General features: G+C 46.2%; 1 protein-coding gene across 6 annotated transcripts in view; it reads right to left on the bottom strand.

Annotated features, from left to right (window-relative positions):
- LOC119373622 (uncharacterized) overlaps positions 1 to 26,204 on the bottom strand; it is a 96,499-nt gene that overhangs the window by 42,587 nt on the left and 27,708 nt on the right. For 3 of the 6 annotated variants that reach the window (XR_005179920.2, XM_037643672.2, XM_037643673.2), the window contains exons 2-3: positions 25,882 to 26,021; positions 25,756 to 25,823 (exon numbers count right to left, since the gene is read on the bottom strand). Coding sequence is in view for 4 of the 6 variants with exons in the window: in XM_037643672.2 (XP_037499600.1) it covers positions 25,756 to 25,823; positions 25,882 to 26,021 (208 nt within the window). In the remaining 2 variants the exon portion in view is untranslated. Of the gene's footprint in view, positions 1 to 12,238; positions 12,313 to 12,385; positions 12,460 to 25,079; positions 25,328 to 25,755; positions 25,824 to 25,881; positions 26,022 to 26,204 lie in introns of those variants that run through there. The other 3 variants (XR_007414346.1, XM_037643674.1, XM_037643671.1) reach the window with 3 other exon arrangements.

The raw sequence follows: 26,204 nt of genomic DNA, 5'->3' as shown, positions 1-26,204 counted from the left end.
AGAAAACATTTAGCAAGTACCACGCCTTCAAAACAATCGGACAGCTAAGCTGCACACGCGCGAGTGTATGTGATTGAAAAGCAAGATCACATGGTATCGTAAATCAGCCGCTAGATTTAATATACGCGCGATTACACCTCATTTTTAAACGCGGGGAAGTCACCTGGTCTACGGGCTCAGGCAAAGACGTTTCCGGAAGAGCCACGCGTCATGTGATTTCTAGCAAGATCATGCGCTAGAAATCCTGCGCTAGAATTCAAATGCGCGCGATTACACCTTATTGCTAAAAAAAGAGACCCATGTGACATGTGGCCTCAGACAATGGCGTTGCAGTAAACAAGTCGCTTCATGTAACTTGTAACACTATCACGTGACCTGCCCATGGATGAAGGAAAACTATGGAGAGGCCCTGACGTCACATTCGTGATGTCAGGCCGTCTGACGGAGTGTGCCAGCGATTTAAAAAGACATCAGTACCACTCACATCCAGCTCGTCAACTAGGTATCCGCACAGCACTTGAACAATTCGATGTAAAGCCGGGAACGCTTCACGCTGCGGTTGTCCACGAGCTTCTGCCTGGCACCGACTTCTCAAGATCACGTACATTCTGACTAAAAGTACCTATTGGGCAAACATGGCGTTGTGCCTTTGCGACAGTGATGTAGCTATAACTCCAAAGGTGCGCCAAATAACGTGACATACACACTTAATAGCAACATATTTGAATAACGCGTACTTGGTAGTCCCGAACTGGCCACAATTCGCGCACTTGGATGTATGGATGGATGCTATGAGCGTCCCCTTTATAACGGGGCGGTGACATGTCTGCCACCAGGCTCGAAGGAAGAAAAAAAAAACTTCCTTGTTTCAAGTTGGCTTAATACCTTATTTGCACTGATTAAATCTGTGCTATTATACAAAAAAAAATATAAATTCACGGTCCATCTATATGCCTCTTAAGGCAGAATGACCTTATTTTTCCCCAGTATTTATTTTTGTACTTTATCTCTACTTTTCTGCCACCAATACTCTAACCGTCTCTTACTTATTTCTATCGCGGACGTGTTCAGCTTTCCATTGTTGTCCCTAAAACCCAAGGCTTCATGTAGACTCGTGCCCACACGTATATCTGGGTGAATATCGCCACATTCAATCAGTACATGTTCCATCATTTCCTTAGTTCCCCCGCAGCATGTACATTGTTCTTCTTCGTTACTGAATCTCGCTTTATAACTACGCGTTCTAAAGCAGCCCGACCTTGCTTCAAACAGTAAAGCGCTTCCCCTTGAATTATCATAAAACCTTTCCCTCCTTATTTCGTTTTTTCCCTTTCGGTAGTTACTCAGAGCCGGCTTCTTTTCCATCGCTGCCATCCAATAAGTCCTCTCCGCCTCTCTGACCTTCCGCTTAATGCTCCTTGTTGCCATATCGCCCGCACTGCTAGCCGTATATTTACTGGTGAGCCTCCTAGTTCTTTTCTCCACTGCGTGTCAACGCTTTTTCTATACAAATACCTGAAAACCTTCTCTGCCCATCTACTCTTCTTCATTTTCCTCAGCCTCTCTTCGAATCTCATTTTGCCCTGAGCTTCCCTCACTTCAAAGCCTGTCCATCCCATATCACCCTTTATAGCCTCATTTGTCGTCTTCCCGTGAGCGCCCAACGCGAGGCGGCCCACCGTCCTTTGATTTACATCCATTCCTGATTGTACCTCTGACTTCATGCACACCACTGAGTTCCCAAATGTAAGCTCCGGGACCATCACACTCTTCCACAGCCCTCGAAGCACCTCGTACCTATTGTATCCCCATAAAGCTCTGTGCTTCATAATTGCAGCATTCCTCTTTCCCTTTGCTACCGATGCTTTCTCGTGTACCTCCATATATCTGTGCCCCTCATTTACCCATACTCCGAGGTACTTGTACTCGCTTACCCTCGGTATTTTTTGGCCCTGTATTATGACCGCATAGTCTTCGTGATCATTGAATACTATCAATCCACATTTTGTTGCACTAAATCCTTGTCCTAGAGCCTCACATTCCCTTCCGCATATATCTTCCAGTCGCTGTATATCATCTTGACTGTCCGCAAATAAGACAATATCATCAGCATAAAATAGACCTGGAAGCTTCTGCTCAACCATCGTGCCGACCTGTTTGTGTGCCAAATTAAATGCAATGTTGCTACCTTCCAGCGCTTTTTCCATCCTCACCATGTACAACATGAATAACAGCGGGGACAAAGGACATCCCTGTCTCAGCCCCTTGCTAATTTCAACGCTGTCCTTGCTACTTTTAGATGCGAAGTATCTTAAGGCGGAGCTCAATCCGGTGGTGGTGGTGGTGGTGGTGGTGGTGTGCGGCGTGACCACCCTTACTGCGCATGCGCATACCCTCTCCACACACCTCCTCTCCACTCACCCTCTTCCATTCCCCTCTCCACTTTCCCTCTCCCCTCCTCCTCTCTCATACCCCTCTCCACTTTCCCTCCCCACTATCCCTCTCCCCTCCTCCCCTCCCATACCCCTCTCCACTTTCCCTCTCCCCTTTCCACTCTTCCTCTGAAACGCGGGCTAGACATGCCGAAATTCTCTCCTGCGCAACGCCGCGATGAGCTCGAGCGCACGCGCGTCCCCTCCCCTTCTCCCTCCTCTCCTACGCTGCCCCCCTCTCGCCCGCCTGTCGACCGCGTTCCCCGCTCGCCCTGTGAGAATTAACGGCCAGGCTAGATGGAAGATACGACGCGCGTAGCGTCCCTCTTCGCGTTCCACGACGCGAGGTCGGTAGCATGCCCAACGAACGCCAACGGAACGCGATCGTGCAAGTGCTCCGGCTTCGCATCACCTCATGGTCCCCTTTAGCGGGAGATGGTGTAATTTTTTCCTTCCCATTCTATACAAACTGTATTTTCTCGGTATATTTCCCTGAAAAGCTGTATACATCGTCCCCTATGCCCACTTCTTTCAATATATCCCACAAAATTTCCTGATTAACGTTGTCATACGCCCCGTAGATATCTAGATAAGCTACGGATAAGGGCCTGTTTTCTATTTTCGATATTTATATACACTGGGTAAGAACAAACAGATTATCGTCTAACCGCCTGCCGATTCGAAATCCATTCTGAAGTTCTCCCAAAATATTATTTTGTTCTACCCACGCTTCTATTTTTAATTTAACTGCCTGCATCGCCAACCAATATAGCACCGATGTAATGGTTAGCGGTCTATACGAGCGAATGTTATCCTTTTCTCCCCTGCCTTTATAGATTAAGTTCATTCTACTTTTTCGCCAACTGTCTGGTATTTCCCTCTCCTGTAAGTACTTATCTACGGCTTTCAGCGGTGCTTCTTTAGTTTTATGTCCGAGTTCGTTAATGAAGCTGACGGTAACCCCATCTAGGCCCGGAGTAGTGCGCTTAGGAATTGTTCCTTCGGCCATCTTCCAATTGAAATTCTCTAGTACTACATCTTCGTCGGTTGCACTCCTTTGCGTACTTTTACTCACCGGGGGAATCCCCTGGGCGACCTCTTTAAACGAATCGGCTGTTATCTTTCGGATGTAACCTAGCGCTTGATACCCTTCCAATTGATTTCCTCCTTCATCTACCAAACGTTGTTGCATTGTGACAGACTTCCTACCCAGCGCTTTTAGGTGGCTCCAAAATATCGTAGGCGCGGCCTTCTTCTTTTCGCGAATCTCTGTCATCCAGCGTTCACTTTCACCTTTAATTTTTGCCTCGACTAATTTCTGCACAATGGATTTTTGCTCTAAATATATTTCCCATATTTGGTTGACTTCGTCCTGTAGCCGCTTCTCCTTTTTGGCCTGTCTGTGCTCCCGTGATGCCTCACGTCGCTTCTCGATCGTCTCCCGGATTTCTTTGTTCCACCAACTTTTTGGCTTTCTCTTTCCTTTCCAACAAATAGTTTTCTTCTCTTTTTCCATTTCTTTCGTGATTACATGTAGCAGCTCACTATACTTCCAGTCTTTGCCTGGTAGTTCGTCTACTTTTTCCTCGACTCTTGCGGCTATATTTTTTATTTGTTTGTCATTTAGATACAAGCTGCCAAACTTTGATTCTATGTTCTTATTTTCAGTTTTATATCCCATCTGTAATATCTCTCCGTTTATCATTTGGTGTCACGCGCCACCTAGCGAGGCGTTGACGCGTCGGTAACACGCTGCATCTTCTCAGTCAGTCAAATTCGCGAGCCACTTCGGAAACTATTGCTTTTCTTGCATGTTTTTCATCATCTTGGGTTAGTTTTTTTAACTTCGTCTTCTAGCGTCTTTTTAATCAGCAATTAGCCTAGATCTATTGAGGCAAGTTCGTCAAAACATTTTCCTATCCGTTTTTTGATCTACTGTGCGCTTAAAGTTGCACACAGTCTTGTAGAACTCTAGTGGTCCCTCAGCTTGCGGTCCATTGTATCTCTCCGTTCTAAACGTAGTCTATAGGGCAATTGTCCATTACATAGAAGGCTCTTTCCTGGGTATTCCAGATGAGAGAGCAACCCAGATATTGTTCTTGCTGCCAGTGCTCCAGTGAAGATTTTAACATCTCGTAGACCCCGACAACCACGGTCTGCGGGCAGATTGAGGCAACTAGTCTTCACCTTGGCAGGTGTATGTTCCCATATAAATGCTGCAATGACTGTCCTGAGGCGCTGTGCGAAACTGCAAGGCAACAACGCAACGTGTGCGATGCAAAAAGAATACGCGCAAACTTGCGTCTTCATCACACCTGCTCTTGCAGCGAGAGACAGCTTGCATTCCGAAGCCCTATTTATCAGCTGCCTCGTCCTGGCTATTGCGTCTTCCCATGTTATATTTGCAATGCTCTCTACTTCAAAGAACAGTCCGAGAACTCTGACAGTGTCCACGAATTGGCCTCGACCTAGTAGATCATCGGCCAAGGCACCAAAGCACATCACCTTGCTTTTGTCGGTATTCAAGTACGTGCCAGAGAGGGCAGAGTACTGCTGAAAGAGCTCCAAAACTATGGCAAAACCAATTTCGTTTCTTAGAAATATTGAAATATCGTCGGCGTACGCTGTAACCTTAATTTCCTTGGTGCCTTAATTTTCTTTGTATCTGGCCATTTGAGGGCGCATTGCGACTTTTCTTATGATGGATCCAGTGACAGTATAAATAAAACTGTGCATGCCTGCCTAACACCCATTTCTACAGCGAATCTTTCAGTCATGTTAACACTTAGGTAGGGGTGAGTACTGGTGCTTCCACAGAGCAACTCAAAGCTCTTAACTAAATCTTCTGGCAAGCCATGATTCCTCAGTACTGCGAACAAGTGACGTCGACCCTCTCAGACGCCTTCGCTTGGTCGCGGACCACGATAGTTTCGGAAATTCCCTTTTCTTTGGCATAATAAAAGAGGTAACTGATCAAAGTCAGCGTTGTGAAAGCCGAACGGCCAGGGATAGGACATGATTGGAGGTGTGACACTAACTCACACAGCAGCGGTATCAGCCTCAGCAGGGTGGTTCCACGAGAGATCGAAAATGCCTGTCCGGTCAATATTTTTGTTTTGCCTGGGTTGTGTTATATGTTATGTGGCGACATTCCAAGCGCACGGAAAGGAAAATTTTTTTTTGGCGCTCCCAGCATGCCAAAATACTTTTCAAGGGGAGCGCGCGGGCGTCCTGTTTTAGCTCACCACATCATTTTCGGATTCACGGCCGAATTTAACGGGAACTGTGCACGTTGTCTCGAAAAATTTTTCTGCTGGTTTTAACACGCATTGCTGTGAATTACATCCATGCTTTTTTATACCGTCTTCAAAAGTGAAAAAAGTCACAGTTTCGCCGCAACGGCAAAGCAATGAATGCGATAGCAACAAATTAGAATGTGACGCGAAGAACGAAAACCAGCTCGAAATTTCCAGCGCATATCGCTGAAGCGCAAAGGCAGCACGAAAAGAACGAACACAGGACGAGCGCGAACTATCATGCGTCACAGCTCGACACTTGAAGCGCACTGCTCACACATAAAGCAGAACGCATGAAACGAACGAACAGGTACACACAAGACGAGCGCGAACTGTCACAGTTGTTACTTATTTCTGTTTGAACAGCGCGCTCCTTTCGCAAACGCGGCCGCTGCAGCGAGCGAAGTGACCGTACGCTCTGTGAATTCAGCGCGGGCATCGCAGGGAAAGCACAGGGCAGACAATCCTCCGCTCCATCCCCGCCTCCCGCCCGCCCCGTTCTTTCCTCGGATAAGCGCATGAATGCGACCACGCCATGTAGGGCGAAGAGCAACGGCGTTCGCAGGAGTGGGGCGAGCTGGCCGACGCCTGTCAGTGCGCCCGCTGCGCTCCTAGCCCCATCTCGCTCCTAATGAAAAAACGTTTACAAGCGCCTGCCATCTCTGCGTTTTGCGGTAAAGGGTGTGTAATAACGCTCGCCGTTCATCGGCGAGCGTTATTACACACCCTTGCTCATCCTGGTTAGAGCCACGCGCTGCGGAAGCATTTTTTTTGAATTATTTTTCTTCGGGACGTTTGTATATATATACATACTTATACATATACGCAGCATGACGGCGGCGACGGCGACCGCAAAATTCAGCCGAGACTGTGTCCATATTATTGCTATCGCAAAAAATGTGAAAAAATTGCAAGCACGGCCCAAATAAAAAGTTTCCTAAGCTTGGTGCGCCTTGGCGCGTTTCCTATATCTCATAGAGACTTCAAAGTAGTGTCAAATATAGAAAAACACTTTTTAACATTTCTGCTGAAGATAATTTTCCTGCTGGCAGCACAAAAGAAGAAAAAAAAAATGTTAAAGAAGCGAGTTTAAAAAAAATCAATAAAGATAAAATAAAATCTCCGGTCTCTATTTTGACGACAATTTGTTATCGAAGAGCGCTTATTTCAGTGAAAGCACGTTTTTAATATCATGTGTCCTTATTTGCTTTGTTCACGAGATATAACGGGCCAAAATGACCCTTGCTGTGTGTACTCACTTTAGTTTGGTTGGTGGTTGTGATTGTTCGTAAATCTAGAGTTCAAATTATTTTGCTGCAGCGAAACTTTGCTCTGGTGGCTAAGACGTGTTCTAAGATTTTATTTGTGCATAGCGTGTAAGAAAGAAGGCTGCTGCCGCCCTCTAAAGTGTTAATGCGTACGCAGTTACGTGTATACAGGCTTCAACAAACAGCTTGATACTGCAATCAATGTTTGCCGTGACGTCATCTGTCAATATTTAAAGTAAGTAGACAATATGCAATCCTGTTGAGAGATATGATGAGTTGAATGCGATCAGTGAAGCTGCTAATCATGTTATCACTTATGCAGTCGTCAAAAGACAGCTTGATACTGCAATCAATTTTTGCTGTGATATGATTTTTTAACAATTTAAAGTAATATTGGTCCCGAAATAGAACCTTGAGCGAATTTGGAAATTAGAGGGACTCGTCTCATTTCCTATGATCCAACAGTGCGAACTGCAGGCGATAAGCTATTTTTTAAATGCGTGGTATTTCTTTGTGAACCGAAGATACTTTGACCATATCTATCTATCTATCTATCTATCTATCTATCTATCTATCTATCTATCTATCTATCTATCTATCTATCTATCTATCTATCTATCTATCTATCTATCTATCTATCTATCTATCTATCTATCTATCTATCTATCTATCTATCTATCTATCTATCAAGCTTTCCTACATTTGGCCTCTTGTAGTCCCCTTAACTAAGTGCATACTTATGTAAAAGCGAAAGTCTTAAGTGCTTGATCAAATGCGAAAATTGGCCAGCGTCCCGCGTTGGCGTCGTCGGCATCCAGCGGAGTCAGTGCGAACACAAGGGAAGTACGAACTGCTGGGCGAGTTGGCAACTCATCAGTGAAGTAGAAAATGATCATGAAATGATCACACTAGGATACGAAGCCACCGTGACGTCACAGATTACCAAAATTTGGGAAGTGATCATGGCGTCACTGTAACGTCGTGATCACGTTAGATCACATGATGTCAGATGATGACGTCATGACATGACATCATCGCTTGGTCAAAGGTAGGCCGATAACAGAGGCATCCGGTCCAAGAAGCATCGCAAATGATGTAAGCTGCCGAACGCTTTCAGAGGGGTGTGTGGGAACATCACTACATCCACTCAGAAGGAAACAGCGCTGCATGCGTAAAGTCTCACAAGGCTGGGGAATAGCTAAACAGGTAGGTATCTAGTTCGTCTTGGCTGGGCTAGACTATTACCCTGTCGCCTCTTTTTTTCATCCCTTGCTGTTCTGTGCTATACATGGCCATGCGTGCTCTCTTTTTTGTCAGCGTTTTTGGATGCGTTCCTTTCAATCTTATTCTCTCTCTGTCGATTTTTCTCCGTATTTCTATCTTTTTATTTCTTTCTACCCTTTCGTTCTCCTATCGCTTTTTTTTTCCATGTGTTTCATTCTTCCTCTGTACTCATTCTACCTCCTCCTCACTGTCACCTGTCCAAACACTGTTTCCCTTTTCCATTTCATTCCGACAGTATGCTATAATAATAATTTCTGGGGTTTAACGCCCCAAAAGCACGATATGATTATGAGAGACGCCGTAGTAGAGGACTCAAGAAATTTCGACCAACTGGGGTTCGTGCACCTAAATCTGAGTACGCAGGCCTCAGACATTTTAACCTCCATCGAAAATGCAGCTGCCGCGGCCGGGATTCGATCCCGCTACCTTCTGGTCTACACGGTACTATAAAGACCACGGTATGCTTTATAAAGTCCCTGGATAGCCGATTCGTTCGATGCTCGCCTGCAGATAGCCGGGACGCGGGTTCAAATCTTGCCTCGCCAAGAAATTTCTTGTCAAGAATTTGTCTTTCTCTTTCTCTCGCTGTCCATTGCCCCACGCCGGTCAAATCAGCACATCTGTCCTGCGAGCGCAGCAGAATCGGAAGACGAGCAATACGATGAATAACATAACGAAGAGAGCACGTGTCACCTCATGATAATGTTAATTTCTACCTATGGCATACGGCAAATAACAGCGCCGCGATAAGAGAGACTGCGATTTTCAGCATAGGAGGAAACTAGTTTATAACACGACGGACGTGTGTGAATAACGGACTTTCCTGACGTGTACCGCATGAAAAGCTCTCTGGAGACCGCAATATGCGCGTATGTTCACGTCCCATTCGCAGTTCACACAAACGCAGATTTTGGAAATTTTAACACGATAGCTTGAAGAGGCCCCTGTCGCGGAAGCTGTGATTACAGCATTGGAGTTGTTGCCATTGGGTGGCAATGTAACCAGAGAATAAAAACCGAGTGTCACGAATGAGAGCTATTTGGCGAAGCAAAGAAGAGGAGGACGAAGCGCACACAGTGTCCGAGGTAGCGCGATTGCGTGCTTGAAAAAATTGGCCGTCACCTACCCCCCCCCCCCTCCCTGCGATCGTGAATGTCCACCGAAGCTCTATCAAACACAACACATGCTGATGGGGGACTACGTTTTAATATTACATTAGTGTAATGTTCGTGATAACCGCTTTGTGGTCATTGCGGTAGACCCCAATTGCTTTCCCGATCATTTTCAGCAAGAGGAATGTCTTCCTTTCGCAGAGTATTGTATTCAGGCTGCTCTTCGGGTGTTTATATTACGTGGTCTACTATTGACAGTCTTAGAATAGAACATAATGAGTTCCTAGAGGGCTCTTCCTTTTATATATGAAAGCGGCCAACACGCGCGAGGTAAAGGAAAGACCGTTTGACATCATTCGAAGCAACCTCATATTTACTGCGAACGCAATAGCGAAGCTGCTGAATGCAGGAACGGGCATCTAAGTGATACGCTCTGAAGCTCATGGACGCTCGAGGCAGGTGAAGCAAGCCGTCAAGAAAGAGGATAGCAAATAGCTGTACTACATTGTCTGCGGGTGCTCGGCACGATGAGGTTGTCTCGGCAGCAGACGCACTGGCGATGGGAGCGCGTGGGCGTTTGGGTCTGCAGCTTGTGACGTAAGCGTGCCGCGGTTTGGCTGGAGAACTCGACGGTGGTCGAGCCAGGCTCCTCGGCAATGCAGCTACCGCGCACAGCAAGTATCAGCGTTCCTATCAAAAGCCCCCTTAAGGCGCAGGCCGCCGAAGACAATCCCCGGAGTGCCAAGCCGACGTTGGGATGCCACGCCGGGCGAAGGAGCCGAAGACGAAATTAGCCCTAGCTGGACTGTAAGCTACATACGTGGGCCGGACATTGGCCTGCGTATACAGGCAACGGAGACGGATAACTCATCAAACGCCAGACTGGATCCCAAGATCAGCGGGGGAATGGTTGGACACAATAAATGACCAAACGAGGACGACGACTGACCGGACAGTGGCAACGAACCTCGTCCGCACAAGCAAATAAGAGCGGCCTTGCACATTAACGAATCTGCAATGGCCAGACTAAGAGCAGTACTGTTTAGTTATATAGTTGGTTGATAGTTGGAGTTTGCTTGCAGTGACTATTTTTACGTATTTGTATATTTTACTAACATCGTGCGTTTGATGAATTTAGTTTGCCTGTAACCGAATGTTACCTCAGTCCATCACCCGGAACCACCCAAATTTGCGACATTGGGCCGCATTCGAATCCAGGCATTTTACATACCCGTCAATGATTCTGCCTTGGAGCCACGCGAGTGCTTCAAACTATATCCGAAAAGGTCACTTGTGGCTGCATAACGTTTATACGAATGTATAAACTATTATATATTGCCAAGCGCGCTCTGTTTGCTATGTTTTTTTGAAACTGGTCCGTTGCACGTGCGATCGCTGTCTTGCGCGGGCCGCGCAAGAATGTCTTGGAACATTCCAGATTGTAGTAGATAATTTTTTCAAGATTGCGCACATGACGCGAACAGTCAATATTATTCCAGAGCTTGCGCAACCACCAGTGGTAAGGCTGGAAAGGTGGATGCATGATGTATAAAAGACGACGCGTCCCAGCCATGATGAGTTTTATCGACGGCCGACGCTCTGTTCGCCGCAATCAGTGTACCGTGTGTATTGCTGTAGTTTGACTTTCAGTTTCACGGCCACAAGTTCCGCCAAATAAAGAGTTTCATCTTGGACACGCCGACTGCTGCCTTCGTCGATGTCATGACCGCGTGACAATAACAACACATGCTATTCCGCACGCGGCAATCAAGTGTGCCATCGCTACATATAACATGAACACATCGCACTTCGTTGCGATAAAACTGCTGTCTCTGCTCTAAACGTGAATGCCGACGTTACGTCGGACCCTAACTACCATTTACACACCAGTGTAGCCATCGCGCCTGGTCAGCCTACGATATGCGCACGACTACTCAATTTGCACAAATACTTCAATTAATATTTACCACTTTCCTTAAAGAAATCGAAAATGTGCGACACATTTAGACTGCTTCTCGTTGGCAGCTTCGCATGGCAATGATTTTTACAGTGTGTGGTGTCTGCCCAATTTTAAATGCGAAGTATTTGTTAGCGAACTCATGCGACTTAGAGCGTATCTATCTATCTATCTATCTATCTATCTATCTATCTATCTATCTATCTATCTATCTATCTATCTATCTATCTATCTATCTATCTATCTATCTATCTATCTATCTATCTATCTATCTGTCTGTCTGTCTGTCTGTCTGTCTGTCTATCTATCTATCTATCTATCTATCTATCTATCTATCTATCTATCTATCTATCTATCTATCTATCTATCTATCTATCTATCTATCTATCTATCTATCTATCTATCTATCTATCTATCTATCTATCTATCTATCTATCTATCTAGCCGCCTACGACTTTGTGCTCTCCTGGCCGTTTTGTTATAGGATGCGTACCAAAATTGGTATAGTATAATATGACTGCATGAAGAACATAAATCACATGTCTTAAGATGAAAATCATGACATGCATGTCATGTCGTGTACGTCATGACGTGCCTGCCGCACTCATGGTGCGCTTGCGGCCGTTTGGCTGTCTTGACATGTAATGGATTTGATATTGCATGGTATGACTGTATCAAGAACAGAAATCACAGATGGGGACATGAAAATCATGACATGCATGTCATGTACAGCGTGATATACATGTCACGCTTATGGTGAGCTCGCGGCCGTTTCGCTAGCTTGATACACACCAAAATTGGTATGGCGCGACTGGACTGTGCGGCGAACATAAATGACAGGTGGTAACATGACAATCATGAGAGGTATTTTATGTACAGCATGACTTACCTGCCACGCTCATGGTGCAGTCGCCGCCGGTTCCCTAGCTTGGTATACCCCAAAATTGGTTTTTCGTGACGTGACTGTATCATGAACATAAATGATAGGTGGTAACATGAAAATCATGACATTCATGTCGTGTAGGCCATGATTTACCTGCCATGCTCATGGTGAGCTCGCGGCTGTTTCGCTAGCTTCGTATAATCCAAGATGGGTATGGCATGGCGTGCCTGTTCGACGAACATAAATGACGGATAGTAACATGAAAATCGTGATGTGTATGTCTTGTAGGGCATGATTTACACGCCAAGCTCTTGGTGAACTCGCGGCCGTTTCGCTAGCTTGATATACAACAAAATTGGTATTGCGTGACATGAGCGTAGGCCGAATATAAATGACAGTGGGTAAAATAACAATCATGAGAAGCATTTGATGTTCAGCATTAGTTACATGCCGTGCTCATGGTGCGATCGCGGCCGGTTCAATAGCATGGTATACCCCAAAATTGGTATATTGTGACATGACTGTATGAAGAGCATAAGTGACAGTTGGTAACATGAAAACGTTTTACAGAATGATTTACAGGCCACGCTCATGGTTCGCTCGCGGCCGTTTCCCCAGTTTAATATAAACCAAAACTGGGATTGCGTGACGTGACTGCATGATGAACACTTATGGCAGGTGGTGACATGACAACCATGACATGCATACTATGTACAGCATGATTGACATGTTATGCTCATGGCGCGCTCGCAACCATTTCGCTAGCTTGATATACACCAAAAGTGGTATTGCGTTACTGGACTGTTTGACGAACATAAATGTCAGGTGCTAACACAAAATATCCTAATATGTATGTCATGTCTGGCATGATATACATGGCACTGGCTTCGTGCGCTCCCGCGAATGGCCTTGGATATTGCATGACATGAGTGCGTGACAAACTTAAATGACAGGTCATGAATTGTATATACCAGAATATACGTTTCTTTATATAAAATACTGTACATGCATGCATGCATGACAAACATGGAATATATAGTGTACTAGATGTCATGACATGAAGGACTTCATTTTCCTCAAAGAGAAGGCGATGTTTGCAGCTCTGGGCTGGCTGCTTCGCATTACGTCGATTCCCACAGTGCGTGAGATCTGCCGGCGGTTTTTTTTTGTCCAAGAAAGCACGCTTCCTTCTGCAATTACGTCTCTGCCTTGCTGGCCGTTTACTATGGCATATGCAATCGGGAGCTTCGTCCAAATTATGTCTCTTAACCTAGGATTATTCATGGTAAATGCGAGGCCATGAACTACCGCTCTTAGTTGGGTAACTGTGGACACGCAGCTACAAAATTTGTATTGGTCAGGCGACCGCGACGTGCAGTACTCTCCGGGGTCGCTGGTCTTGCTGTGGTTACCATAGCGACGTGTTGGTCTATGCGAAAAACTGATGTCCCGTTATGTTGGCCCTTACCGCGTCATACGAAAGGTCACTAGCGTGACCTATGAGATTGCTCCACTCAATCCTATCTCAGCGACAGCTTCAGCCACGAGCGATATAGTTCATGTCTCGCGACTTAAACCGTACCACTCTCGCCCCGAGAACTGATCGCACCGAGACGGTGCTTCTGCCGCCGGCGGGTAATGTCACGGGCGGAGAAGGGCAGCGAATGACGACGACGAAGTGCTGGGCGGAACACGCTTGGACTGCGACAGCGTTGTACGCTCTTGCTGTTAAATATACCCTGTGTATATAGTTTCATCCCCGTAACAATATGATTATGAGAGACGCCGTGGTGGAGAGCTCCGGATATTTCAACCACGTGGGTTTTTTTTAATATGCACCTAAATATAAGAACACGGGCCTCAAACATTTGCGCCTCCATCGAAAATGCAGCCGCCCCGTCCAGGATGTCATCCCGCGGCCTACGGGTCTGCAGTCGAGCGCCATAACCACTAGACAACCGTGGCATAGCTGCTTCTAGGCATCAAGTACGAGTATTTACTTCAGTACCGGCACACAGAAAAATCTATTCTTCATGTAAACTTGTGCATGATAAGTGTTCCGCCGGCGTGAATACGATGTCCTGCAGCGGTAGTTTGGCAGCACCAGGACGTGACGTGTAAATTATGCCTTACATCACATCCATGTCATGATTTTTATGTTGCCACCTGTAATTCATGTTTGTTATACAGTCACGTCACGAATACCAATGTTGGTACATTTCAAGCTACCGAAACGCTCAAGAGCGCGCCATGAGCAAGGCAGGCATGTGATGTCGAACATATGTATGTCATGATTGTCATGTTACCACTTCTCATTTATCTTCGTAGTACCAAATGCTTTGTCGTACTAGTTTTGATATACATTGTAAGGAAGACAGAGCGACGCTCGGGCATGGGCGTGAGCTCGGCTAGCGTGAAGACGATGATGATGCAGCACAGAATAAGAACAACCGGCACAGCATACGGGTGTTGTCTCTGGTTTCTCTCTTTAAAATGGCGCAGCCGTGGAAACGAAGCCCTAAGGCAGCAGCCGCCTGTGCGCGTCTGTCTTCGCAGTCAAGGAACACCGTGCACGCTTCCTCGGATATGCAACCCGCATACCTGCCACCGCAGCAAGTACAGCATGCTTCCTAGGCAAATCGACGGTAATGTACCAACGCTTTAATTGATGGCGTCGACCACGCTTTCATTAGTCACGGCATCGCCGCGCTGATTGTTACAGCGACGACATATTCCGCGACCGCCGCCACTGGTTCTCCGGGCGGTTCACCCGACGATGCAGCGGAGATCATCCGCATCGCTGCAAGCTTGTCGCAGCACTCTCCTGCATGGCATCACGTCGTTCCGGGTTCTCGACCACGGCCGTCAGTGCCGAGGGCACTCTAATCTCCGCGGACACCACCCCTGGCTCTTTAAGCTCCTCGCTTGACCGCCTCACAGACGTCATGCGGGTGACATCCCGGCCAGCTAAGGAGCTAGACCATTTCGCCGCGAGAACTTCCGGGTCCTCGCAAGCCACATTAGCATGAAAGGCTCCATGGGATCTACCGGTGTTTCGGGGTTTCCAAGATGGCGCCGATGTATCGGTGGCTTCCGTCTGTGTGCTCGGCTCTCGCCATGCCTGGCCGCAAGACCACAAATTACTGGTGGCCATTGACCGCCTTCGCGATGCCACTAAGGCATGGCATGCCTACGAAGGCGTCAGGCAGTGATCCGGTTCTGAATGGCGTGCGAAGTTGACAAGTGTCTTTCGCCCCCTTTCCCATGCCCGCGACCCTGTGCCTGCCGAGCGAGTCTCTACCACGCATGGCATTTGCGAACCACACCACCTCGACGGTGCAGCTCGGGCGTCCACCAACCTGCGCTCCGTCGGAGCTCATGTGGGGCACCGCCTTGATCGTCCATCGAGCCTCACGACAGAAAGCTTTCCTGGCTACCCAACAAAAGATGTTGGATGCACTCCGCTTCTGCTCTCGCGCCGGCATCCGACACCAAAACACCGCTTAGAAAGGCTAAGACCACTGTTGATCCAGCGCAGGTACAGGAGAGGGTATTAGATTCGCTTTCTCTGGAACACGCGCAGATGCCAACCCCTGTCGTGCTGGCACGCGTCCAGCGAAGGCAACAAAAGAACCTGTGGTTCTATCACCGTGCTTGCCGACAAAGTGGAGCCGCTTCCACAGCTTCGACAGCCACCTCCAGAGCTTTCGGTCTCGATCACGTTCCGCTGAGCGAGACGGTTCCACCTGGCAAGCGCAAAGAAGCTGCCGAGACGCTAATACCACTGCCCATTGACGTGACCCATGAGCCCTCGATCATTAGCGTGGTCAATGTGGCAGCTTCCGCAGAGGCATGAATTATAGAATTTCCTGACAAAGCTCATGATATTCCTCACTTTTTTAAATGCGAATGCATTTCTTAGTCGGGCTACGTAAGGTATCCGGCGTTGTCCGCGGGCCTCTCCGCTTTCACTCCCTCTCCCATAGCAACAGCTGCGGCCGCGCGTGCTTATCCTCGTCCCTAGCAACCGGAGCAGGTGGTGCGGCGGAGTAGCGGAGAGTAAGTGGAGAGGAGGAGCGCGCTCTGGCGTGTGAGGGCGCTCGCATCGCGGGAGCTCGGCGAGCGCAATTTTTTTTCTAGGTGGCATTGGCTCGGCGGAGCTCCCACGTGTGTGGAGAGGGTAGGTGCAGTGCTTCGGCGCTCCTTCTCTCGCCGTTCGCTCTCTCTCCTCCCTGCGCCACCGCCTCAATGCAGTGCGTTTGAAACGCGTTTGAAACGCGCTTGTAGCGTTTGTGCTGCCTTGACACAGCCTGAAAACAGAGCGTTCTAAATGCGTTTGTGCTGCATTGAAGGCGGTGCAACATCTCTGAGGTGATTACGAACGTACGTAGGAAGCGTTCGTTGAAAGAGGCGCCCAAAAGGAAGACACTTGAGCGCGTCGATGTGTCCAGCTTTACGCCATTAAAATTACTACGTCGTGTACTCTCGGCGCAAGAAATGCATTCGCATTTCCTCACGATTCCCTTCGGGGAGATGGGGGCATTTTTTGACAATGATGCGGGTGTGACTGAATTCTTGAAAGAAGTGGACAAGAGGCACTGAGAAGCCATGCAGACATGGACGCCTCTCGGATCGCTGTTCCGGCCCCATTCACTGAGTATGCCGCCTTCGCCTTTACCTCCACGATACAGCCAAAGCCGACTACTAGAAGAATGTTTCATAGACCATGAAATAAAGTCGCTGCGTGGCCGAGACCGTGCAGCACACAAAAACCAAGGACGTCTTCTTCAAGCGATGTTGCAGCTCGCGATGCAAACTCGCAGATTGGCCGAGTGTAAGGAAGAGAGAGCTTGGCTGGAGCGAAGAAGACAGCGATGCAGCAGAGAATAAGAACAGCCGGTTCAGCGTACGGGCGTTGTCTTTTGTTTCGCACTTTACAATATCAATTTATTAAGTAGCCTCCAGCGCCCCGAGATCATGTCACGCAATTCATGCTGTGCATGACATGGGTTTCATGCTTTACTCGTTATAACCTGTCATTTATGTTCACCATATACTCTTGTCAAGCCACACCTATTTTGGTATATATCAAGTTAACGAAACTGCCGCAAGAGCACCAAGACAGTGCTATATAAATCATGCCGGTGATGACACATTATATATCACGATTTTCATGTTATTTTCTGTCGTTTCTGTTCGTCATATATTCATGTTATGCCATTCCAATTTTGGTATACATCCCAATAACGAAAGGGCCAGGGAAACGCAAAGTGGTAGGCAGATAGATAGATAGATAGATAGATAGATAGATAGATAGATAGATAGATAGATAGATAGATAGATAGATAGATAGATAGATAGATAGATAGATAGATAGATAGATAGATAGATAGATAGCCACCTACGTTTCCTCTTGGCGCGTTTTCCCGCTTACTAAGAGCATAGGACTATGCTAAGAGTCTTCTCGTAGCAAGCGTGGTGTTTTTGGTAGCGTGAAAGAGTACTTTACTAATATGAAAAAAATTGGTTTTGCTCTTTTGTGTCCATGTAGGAAATAACACGCACCTGCGCAGACGTACACTTTGTTGATGCTGTTGCTGCTGCTGATAATGACCAATTATGCTAGAACGCGTTGTAATGAGTGGGCATTCAAATGACCAACTCCTTGGGCAATTAACATCTTTTGACGCCTAGGGCAATTCTACGCTTCCGCCACGCAATATCACATGCGTTAAGGGGACTCCTGGCTCTTCGTGATATTCGTATAGTTTTGTTCGACGCAGACCCAAGCACTAGCATCGGTCTGTAGTAGGACACCTGCTTCTCACGCAGATTTCCTGGGCTCCATTCCGACTCGAATCAAATATTCATTATTGATTTATTGCATCTATATGAATTTTCGCTCAGGAGCAAAGCTGATTTATCGCTCACAATCAACGACGACGGCGCTGACGAGGACGCTAGAACCGACATTCCTGCGAAACAAGCTCTTTAATGCTATCGCGTGAAAACAGGGTACGCTCTTTCGAACCTGATGTCTGTGGCTCAGTCGCTTGCGCAGAAGGTAAAAGGGGGCACACAAGCGAATGATGCTGTATACGGTGAGTTGAGTTACCCAAAACCTGAAGTTCCGTCGTATGCGCATAACTGAGCAACAATTTAAAAAATAACGTCAGGCCTGCGCGGAATGCGCAGGACAGACACAGTGAAAGCTGGAAGAGCGGCATTTCTAGAACCCGTTATAAACACTCTTGGCGCATGTACACTAGCAACGTACCCACTGCGCCCACAAACCATAATTTTTGTGAAGTTGGGAGGCACCCACCAAGACATTATTCGTCATTCTGTGGAGAAGCGAGGTACCATCTGTAAGGCATTATGTGCACTTTGTTTATGCGACGGTTGATGACGATGAAGAACTATGGCTGAGTCCTTTGTAATGGGTCGGAAGCCTTAAACGACCCGCTAGTTACGCAATTCACATTGTGTGACGCTCGATCGTTATTCAACTCTCCCACCACGCTTTATAGCATACGTTAACGTGAGAAATATACATAGAGAGAGGAAACTTAACTACTGAGGCCCTGAGGAAATGGATTATGGAAGCCTTATGGGCTTCCTTGGCAACCAATAGAAGAGCACTGGCGAGGAACCCACTACGCTATAAATCATCTTAATTTTTGTGAAGTAAGGAAGGAGCCACTACGCAATTTTTCGTCATTCTGCGGAGAACAGGAGTACCGGCTAAACACCTGTAAGGCATTATGTACACTTTTTTGATGCTGTGGCTGATGAGGAAGAAGAATTATGGCATAGCCCTTTGTAATGGGTTGGAAGCAATCAACAACCCACTCGTTGCGCAATTCGCATTGTGTGATGCCTGGTTGTTATTTCAGTCTTCTACCACACTACATTACATATGTTATTGTGGTTCCTTCGCGACATGAAGCATGTATAGGGTCTTTTTCCAAAGCAGCTTCAAACACCGGCATGGCTCTGAGGTAGAATACTGGGCTCCCACGCAGAGAGCCCAGGTTGGAACCTCGTTTCACCACAGAATTTCTTTGTTATTTCTTTTTTTTTCTTTCGCGCGATACTGGTTACGGACCCCGGCGGCGGCGGCGGACAGTTACGGCGCCAAAAAAGGCCCTCGTTGTGATCTTATAACAGCTTTCGCTGTAAAAGGTGGCTAATGGGCACGGTGCACCTGCAGTGTTCTCCGCTGTAAATATGCTTGTCCAATTGTGTCCACGCCTCATGAGCCATCATCTGAGAGGCTGTCATGTAAAACATGTTAATCGTATGTAAGTTGTACCACCGGGATGGCGTATGAACAATGGTAAATGTTATCTAAGCAAAATGGCATCTGCGTCAATTACAGAATAAGGAAGCTGGCAAAGTCCTTCAAGGAAGACTCGAACGCGCATTTTTCTGCGCATTGCAAGGACTGCATGCTCTCCAAGGTTTCATGATGTCAAGATCAAAAGTTTGAGTGAAGAGGAAAACGGTTCGTGTGATTGTGGAAGCATTAGATATCAAAGAAAATAGCATTGACTGTATAAGTCAGACGTCTTTTGTATTGTTTGCTACGGAGCACGTTTTCTTTCCTACATTCATTTGACTTCATTATTTTTGACTCGTGCCCCTTACAGCCTGCCTTGTGTAACGTATATTCTGCCGGATGGGAGCAGTTAACATTATTTCTTCTATTTGAATGTAATAGCGCACAACAAAACAAGCAGACTGATAGGAGGAGAAACGAAGCACACAAGCGCTGACTCGAAATGGAACGGTTTATAGCACAATACACATACGTACCCAGGCAGCACAGCACATTGGTCCAATATTGTTTACACGTTGGCAAACGATGGCCCAATGATGGCCCATACAAACCACTATAAAACCAATGTTGGCAAGCCAGCCTACAAGGATGCCAATAATGGTCCATGTTTGCCAGCCAACATACAATATTGGTCGTGCTATTCTTTGAGGTTGGCAACAACGGCCCATGGTTGCCGATGTAGATACGATAGTGACAGAACCAGGCCGTATGGATGGCAATATTGGGCCAGCTTATCCGTTGGTAAAACAATATTGGTTAAGTAATGGCAGTAGATCGGATATATTGTCCAGTCAATCTGACTGGTTAAACAATATTGGACAGCCAATGCTACGCGCCGGACAATATTGTCCAGACTTACAAGTTGTCGCTCCAATGTTTTAAACGCTGGCAAGCATATGCATGATTAATCGGCAATAATGTTTTTTCCCCTTTTACCATCACTGAGGGAAGGTTAGCCCGAATCGAGCCACCACCTGCATGCACGCTATTATGAAAATCACTTTGTCCGGCATCCAGCGCACCTCAACGAAGATTTCTGGTTACTTATCACCATAGGCGTGCGCAGGGTTCCCCATTAGGGGAGCAAAGGTTCGTCGAAGCGCCCCCAACCCTACTAAGAGGTTCGTCCGAATTAGCCGGGTTGCGGACAGGTATGGCCGAATTAACGAGAGTGCCATGCCGTTAAACAATAAACATGCTTGCAGGGACCAGAGAACGCGTCCTAATTATCCAACTTTCCGAATTAATAAGTGTGGAATTAACGAGCTTTTACTGTATAAAGATGGCAAAAACAGTCCATCGTTGTCAGCCAACAAACAAAACTGCAAATTCCAATCTACAAGAAAGGGAACAATGGCGCACACAGGGTCTTGATTTTTAGGTTGGCATTTAGTGTGGCACAAAGTATATGCTAAATAGTTGGACAAAATTCGTTTGACAGATGTTGAGCAATGTAAAATAAGTACCAAGTTCTCAACTGAGTTTTGCGCGCTGTTGGAAATACATCTATGAGAAAGGGAACACAAAACAAAATCTCACTTAGCAATGCTTGTTGAAAGTTAACGTTAATTGTGTGATACAGCCAGCGTATACATCGCAACTGTATAAAAACAACCAAAAAACCCTGCTTTTACATTGATTGAAGCTGTACATAGCGTTGACGAGTTAATGGAGTAGAATAGAAGTCATCTGCTTCGCAATGGGCCCCTGCGCTGGTGCGCCTTCTGCGCACCGCACACGCACCGAAATTATTCTCACGGCTTTATTAGCGGCAAAGAATCAAAACATTTCATGTGACTTCAACCACGCCACGTATTTTCGTGTTTGCTACACGACTGGTTGGATTACAGCATTATAACTTCTTTGTGTGCGCGCTACAGCGACGTGCTGTTCAAGACTACGGTATAGCCCGCGGAATCTTTAAATGATCGATGAGTTATGTTTGCACTTTCAACGCTTCACACAACCAGACGTGTTCACTTTGAATAAATGTTCTCGGTGATCGGGAGGCCGGAGAAGCAGCGCGGCGCCATGTTTTGCTCCGGAATTTCACGTCCTCTCCTCGCGGCAGTGGGGCAGCGCGGTGGTCGCTGGTGGACACTTGTCACTTGACGGCTGCTCCGCCTACGACGGTTCGCTTTCAATGCCTTTGAAAACGAGGGGGGGGGGGGGTTGAGGGAGATAGCGGGAGACGACGGCGCCTCGGAAGATGCGTACGCGCTTCGGCCCCTTCTGCCAGGCGGCTATTCCTTTTCAGTCAGTGGCAGTTACTTTCCCTCGTTCGGGCACCCGGCATCGGCGGGCGCCCGCCCCTCAGTATTCAGTCGAGAGTCATCGGGAAAAAACGGAGTCGGATACCGAGACAGGATGCCACGATTCTACGGATACCGAGATTCGACGGCGATGCCATAGTGAGAAGGCAGCTGCCCTGTTCTTCATCGGACCTGACTATTTTGACTTTTGAAGAGCGATCCGCAGATGAGCGCCGATGTGTTCTGACAACTCGCAAACTTTCCGCCGGATTTTTGTGTTCTTATCGCGTTTAGTAAGTCGTTTTTCTCCTTCGTCGCATGTTACTTTCCGTGTTTTTCGTAAGTGAAATGTGTGGTGCGTTTATTATTGTCTGCATTACCGCGTAATTTTTTTTTAAATTTGTTAGTTTGTGAATACCGATGTGGTGGGCTTTATTGTGCGCTTCGAAGTACGTTGGTTAAGTTCTCGCCCTCAGCGATGTTGTCAGCATTTGCGTGTGCTATTTTGTTCTTTTCTCGCGTTGCATTGCGTCAGCTTAACACCCGTTTTTCATTTGCCCTTCGCCGCTCGATTCGCGCAAAGAAATGATGGATTTGTAACACACAAATTTTTATTAGTTGTGAAGTTGTCGAAGACTTTCAAGGTCTTGCCGCAGTCACCTTTTAATTAATAAATAGGCGATGAACTTTCTGGTAGTTCAAGGTGGTTATGGATCTCGGCTGTATCGAATGTCTGTTCACGTGTACATGTTCATTTATTTCATTTTCTATCACGCTTCGCTTTTCACTGACTTCCTTTTGAACCTTCGCTGAACTGACAAATCAAATAAGCACTAACACCCAGGGAGGCTGTGTGTGTTTGTGAGTGGTCCCGTTTCCCCGATTTCTAATATGAGGGCGTTATTGAAGGTAATTAGTGTAGGTTCTGTGCAGCTGTTATCTGCCAGCAAGCGGTCAGCAGAACAAAGCGCGAAATGCGAAATTATTTTCAAAACTTTCAGTATCTTTGCCATATGTATACATGCAGAATAAACTTGTGTGTACTCTCAGCTTTTGTGCGCTTATTATCCCTGCTGCTTGCCTAAAAGCAAAAGCGTGGGCAACATGCATTTATTTATGTGCACAAAAATCTACCTCACGTTAAACTACACATTCAGTGGAAAATGTTTTCATTTCCAGCGTTAAACGCTGGAAATGAAAGAACGATGGTGCAGCCAACGATAAAGGCTGGCAAAAAATATTGGAGCTGCCAATATTTATACAATGTTGGCGATACGTACGACGAACAATGTTGGCTACAGCCATCCTTGCCATTATTGGCGATTTGTTGGACAGACAATGTTGGCTACAGCCATCCTCGCCATTATTGGAAAATCATTGGCATCCAATATTGGACCAATGCACATTTAGGTGTAGCAAACCCCCAAAAGCCAACGCAGGACCAATATTTCTGCCAATGTTTACCAACATTGTTCCGAGATTGGTCCAATGCCGGCGTGCTGCCTGGGTATAAGCAACATGCAAATACATGTGACATGGAGTCTACGTAAAATGAAAGCATGAAAAACACCTGCCGCGGTAAATTCTTTGTCAAACAGATTAACTGAAGCTTGGCTTACACAGTTTTCTTTTTTTACAAAATGATATGTTTCTACTACCTCTCTGTTAATAGGATGCGAATCCTTATAAATTATCATAGTGTTTGTGAAAACTGGGGAGCAACAACATGATCGACAGGGCATAGCTAGACTAGAATTAGCCGCATTCTTCAAAGAAGCATTGTTTTCTTTCAGTCTGGTATTATTAGACCGTCCCGTCTGCTCAATATGTATATTGTTACAAGGGAACGGAATTCTGTAAGCGACAACACATTCGCACGGTACATACTTCCCGGACTTCTGCTCGTACTTGGCGTGTGTCGAGAGTCGTGGTTCACAATCAGGCACATTCTGCTGAGCTTATTTTTATCAGAGAACACAACGTTCACGCCAAATTTGTTCCCAACTTTAGTGAGTCCGTGGGCCAACTCGTCCTTGTGTGGAATGACAGCACACTCTCAGTTTTTGTCCATCCCCTGTTGCACGGCTCCTTTCTTGAGTTGCCGCAACAGCTTTTCGCACATCGATGAAATTACTGAAACAGGGAATCATGTGCCCTGCAATCTTCGCACTTGATTGAAAAAGCTCTCATTACCAGGTTAGTACAGAACTTCTTCAGTGCTGGTCTTAGCGCTGATGCAGCAATGCCTCGCTTCATAAACTTGGAATGCTCGGACTTAAAATTCAAGAGAGGTTTTGTATGTCTTGGGTTATAACATCAGCACATATCATACCCCTGTAAGTCGAAATGTAAGTCCAGAAACAGAATCCGCTCTTCTCAGGGCAGTTCTTCGGTGAAGCATAGTCCCCTGCCTTCTTGAAATGTGCTCAGTACTTCAGTGATACAGTCAAGTCCACCCGATCTTGGCAGAAAAATTAAACATACATCGACGAATCGAAACATGCCCTTCAAACTATTGGCCACTCTATCTTGTGGTGCCGTATCGACTTTTCCGTGTAAAATATTATTGAATAGAGGGGCCACTCGAACGGATACTTATTCCGGTTTTTTGAAGAACAACCTTCCCTGTGTTCTTTCTACGTCTTCGTGCTTATTGCGCTGGTTTCATCATGAAAGTTCCCTTTCTAGGTAATAAAGGTCAAATTAAAAAAAAAGAATGTGAATAATTCGATGCGAGGCTCAATCGAAATCCCACACTTTGCAGCAAATTGCAGGTCGTCGTTGTCTTTGGTGATGCAATCTTTCGCACATTTTACCGTGTCTGGATAAGGCAACGAGTAGGAAAAATTAAGAACATAGGCACAAAAAGGCATAGCACCCATGAAACCTTCCTGAGCAGAATTCTTCTGTTGAAAGCGTCTTTGACGTCCAATGTTTCAAGCATGCGTTGCAAGAAACCGGAAACCGCATGCTTCTAACTTGCCGTTTACAGACTACTGCGCGGAACTGTCGCTCCGGCTTGTGGGTTTAGATGGTGAAGAAAACTTGCAGATTAGCTTTTTTCGCCTTCCCAATTTGTTTCACGAGGTGCGTTAATTATTTAGCATCCAAGAGCGGCTCTGCTTGCTCTTTTACTTTCTCGGTTTTTACACTGACTTGCTTGAAATTCTTGGTTATTGCTACCAACGCCTTCTCCTTGTATTGACCATCCGTTAACAGCACAAAAATCCTTGTTTGTCAGCCGTGACATGCTTCAAGTTCCTGCCCCTCAAGTACCAACCAATGGATTCCACCCTGGCGGCTGCTCTGTGGCGGCTCTGTCGATTCTACCGAAGTAGCGCTTCCACGCACTCTGTATGGATCGTCTTTTTTCTCCTTCCGGCGCAATCTTTGCAACGTTCCTTGCCATCACTAATGTGCCAACTGGTTTTAGCTTGGGTTCCATGAAAAGTTTTTTACCGAACTTGAGGACTTCAAGATGGTTTTCCGCAGCAGGTGCTCCTGAAAGATTAAGGAACGCCGCTGAGCGTTCAGGAACCTTTGTCTTTTCATCAAAGCCGGGCGGATGCTATTCAACAGGCTTTGTGCAGTAGAATCTGCAAGAGCACACCACTCATTGTAATAACAAGCTGTTTTTGTTTTCTCTTGTATTTTTGGCATTTATGTTCATTGACCTTCAACTAAAGCTTTTAGTAGGACTTGTGTTCTATAGCTCTGTGTCGTTATATCTTCGTGCTACACTATGACTACCAGCAAACACTAACTAGCTGAAGAAGTATTCATGTATAGGAAGATAGATACGATCCAATTGCCTTCGCTTCCACCAAAAAAGCTTCGCATATAAAGAGAAACTGCTTTTTCGATGATTGGAAGATATGCAACAAAAGATGTCTCGATTTATTTTTCATAATAGACTCCAAAGAACTTACTTTGGTCTATGTGCCACATTTCATCTCCGGCTTGAGATAATGTCCACATTTTCACTGGAAATTGTGAGCTGAAAGAGAAATTAAGTTTAAAGTTCACCGAAGTCATGGGTAACGCTATAGTACCACCTTTCGGCCCCATTTCGCACCGTTGACTTTTGCAGTGCGACTATGGATTCGCTAATGCCTACACGTCTCTCCTTGATGCAGCTTGCCGTAGTGTGAGGATCCATATAAAATATCCACATATATTCATTGTCGCTCCAAAACTGCAAATCACAAAAAATACAATTTCAGTCAAGAAAACTTTTTCACTTATTCATGTGTTATTCTGAATATAAACCGCGATATGTAAGAAACATTATTATTCAATGTCAAATCATTACTTTTACAATGATGCAGAAACAGCTGAGTGGTTGGCTGACGGTGGATTAAGTAATGAGAAGTGTGTT

This window comes from Rhipicephalus sanguineus, chromosome 11 (genome assembly GCF_013339695.2).
Source record: "Rhipicephalus sanguineus isolate Rsan-2018 chromosome 11, BIME_Rsan_1.4, whole genome shotgun sequence".
In the NCBI taxonomy this organism is placed as follows: Eukaryota; Metazoa; Arthropoda; class Arachnida; order Ixodida; family Ixodidae; genus Rhipicephalus; species Rhipicephalus sanguineus.
This window is presented reverse-complemented; position numbering and strand designations above follow the sequence as displayed.